Source organism: Triticum urartu, chromosome 1A, assembly GCF_056163025.1.
Source record: "Triticum urartu cultivar PI428250 chromosome 1A, HENAU_Tu73, whole genome shotgun sequence".
NCBI lineage: Eukaryota > Viridiplantae > Streptophyta > Magnoliopsida > Poales > Poaceae > Triticum > Triticum urartu.
In genome coordinates this window covers 436,329,977-436,331,430 of record NC_141873.1, presented here as the reverse complement: position 1 = coordinate 436,331,430, position 1,454 = coordinate 436,329,977, and the positions used below count along the sequence as shown (strand labels likewise).

Below are 1,454 nucleotides of genomic sequence, written 5' to 3'. Positions count from 1 at the left end.
CTTGTGCTTGTTGTGCTAAGGGTTGGCCTTTTATCAAATCGGATCCCCCCTCTTTGGTGGTGGCTAGTCCTACTTATATAGGCCCTGGTCCTCTCCCCAAATATTGAGCGGGAAGGGAGCCAACAACGGTGGCAAATTTGAAAGGGGACAGCTAGTACAAGCTATCCTGACAAAAGGTGGTCTTTGCCTGCCAAAGGTTCTAGTGGTGACGCCGTCCTCGGCTCCATGGTGACCTCCATCCTGCCGTCCTTCTGGTCTTGGTCTTGTTGCAACGATATGGAAACCTTTGCCTGATGCCTCGGACTCCACACCTGCGCTTGCCTCCTTAGCACCAAAGAGGAAACAAGGACGCTGCGCGCGCTGGCGCCCGCCTGGCGCCCACCTGGTATCGATCGTCATGGCTCACGTCACAAGAGCCTCGCGAGGTTTGCGCTCCTCGCGAGGCAGCCTGGTGTGGCCGCTCCTGAGGAGGTTTTGCATCATCCGCCTCGCGAGGCTTGGCCCCTCGCGAGGGTCTTGAATGCCTTGTTGATGATGATGGGCCGTCCAGACCTGCCAGCACAGCCACACCATGGGCCGCAGGCAGGCAAGTCTGGGGACCCCCGTTCCCAGAACGCCGACAACTACGCCCTCGTCCTTGACCCCACCATTGTCGCACCCTAGCGCACCTGCAAATTCTCGCGAGTCCTCATTGATGGCGGCAGCAACATCAACATCCTCTACCGCAACACCATGACCAAGCTTGGCCTCGAGGCCAAGGACTTAGAGTCATCCTGGACGGTCTTCCACGGCACCGTGTCAGGCCTCTCTTGTTGCCCCATCGGCCGGATCCAGATCGACTTCCTGTTCGGCAAGAGCGATCACTTCCGGCGCGAGCTGATCAGGTTCGAGGTGATGGACCTGTCCAGCACGTATCATGTGGTGCTGTTCCGGCCTGTACTCACCAAGTTCATGGCGATCCCCCACTATGCCTACCTGAAGATGAAGCTGTCGGGTCATAAGGGCCTCATCACCGTCATCGGCGACTATCGCATGTCTCTGGAGTGCGCTCAAGCCGGCGCCAAACATGCCGAGTCACTGGTCATAGCCGAGGAGGGTTCGGCTTGACCGGATCATCGCGCTGGCCAACGAGACGCCAGCCGTGTCGGCTTCGGCCAAGGAGCCAGCTGGCGAGGCCTCATTCCATCCATCCAAGGAGACCAAGAAGGTCAAGCTGAACCCGGAGGACCCCAGCTGCAGCAAGTACGCCGTCATGGGCACCCGCCTCGACAACAAATAGGAAGGCGAGCTCATTGGCTTCCTTCATGAGAGTCGGGATATTTTTGCATGGACCCCAAAGGACATGACACGAATTCCGAGGAAGTACGCCGAGCACAAACCTCACGTCCGCAAGGACGCCAAGCCTGTCTGTCAACCCCTACATTGCTTTTCAGAAGAGAAGAGAAGAATCATTG

At 58.0% G+C, this 1,454-nt stretch overlaps 1 protein-coding gene across 1 annotated transcript; it reads left to right on the top strand.

The window, feature by feature from the left end:
- The first annotated feature begins 732 nt into the window (after positions 1-732).
- On the top strand, positions 733-1,107 carry LOC147991586 (uncharacterized). Its single transcript, XM_087538735.1, has one exon. It carries the CDS (start codon positions 733-735, stop codon positions 1,105-1,107), a length of 375 nt encoding a protein of 124 aa, XP_087394861.1.
- Positions 1,108-1,454: the final 347 nt, after the last annotated feature.

What these genes read in the sequence shown, in the direction of transcription:
- LOC147991586 (XM_087538735.1), top strand. Translation starts at nt 733, where the DNA reads ATGACCAAGCTTGGCCTCGAGGCCAAGGACTTAGAGTCATCCTGGACG.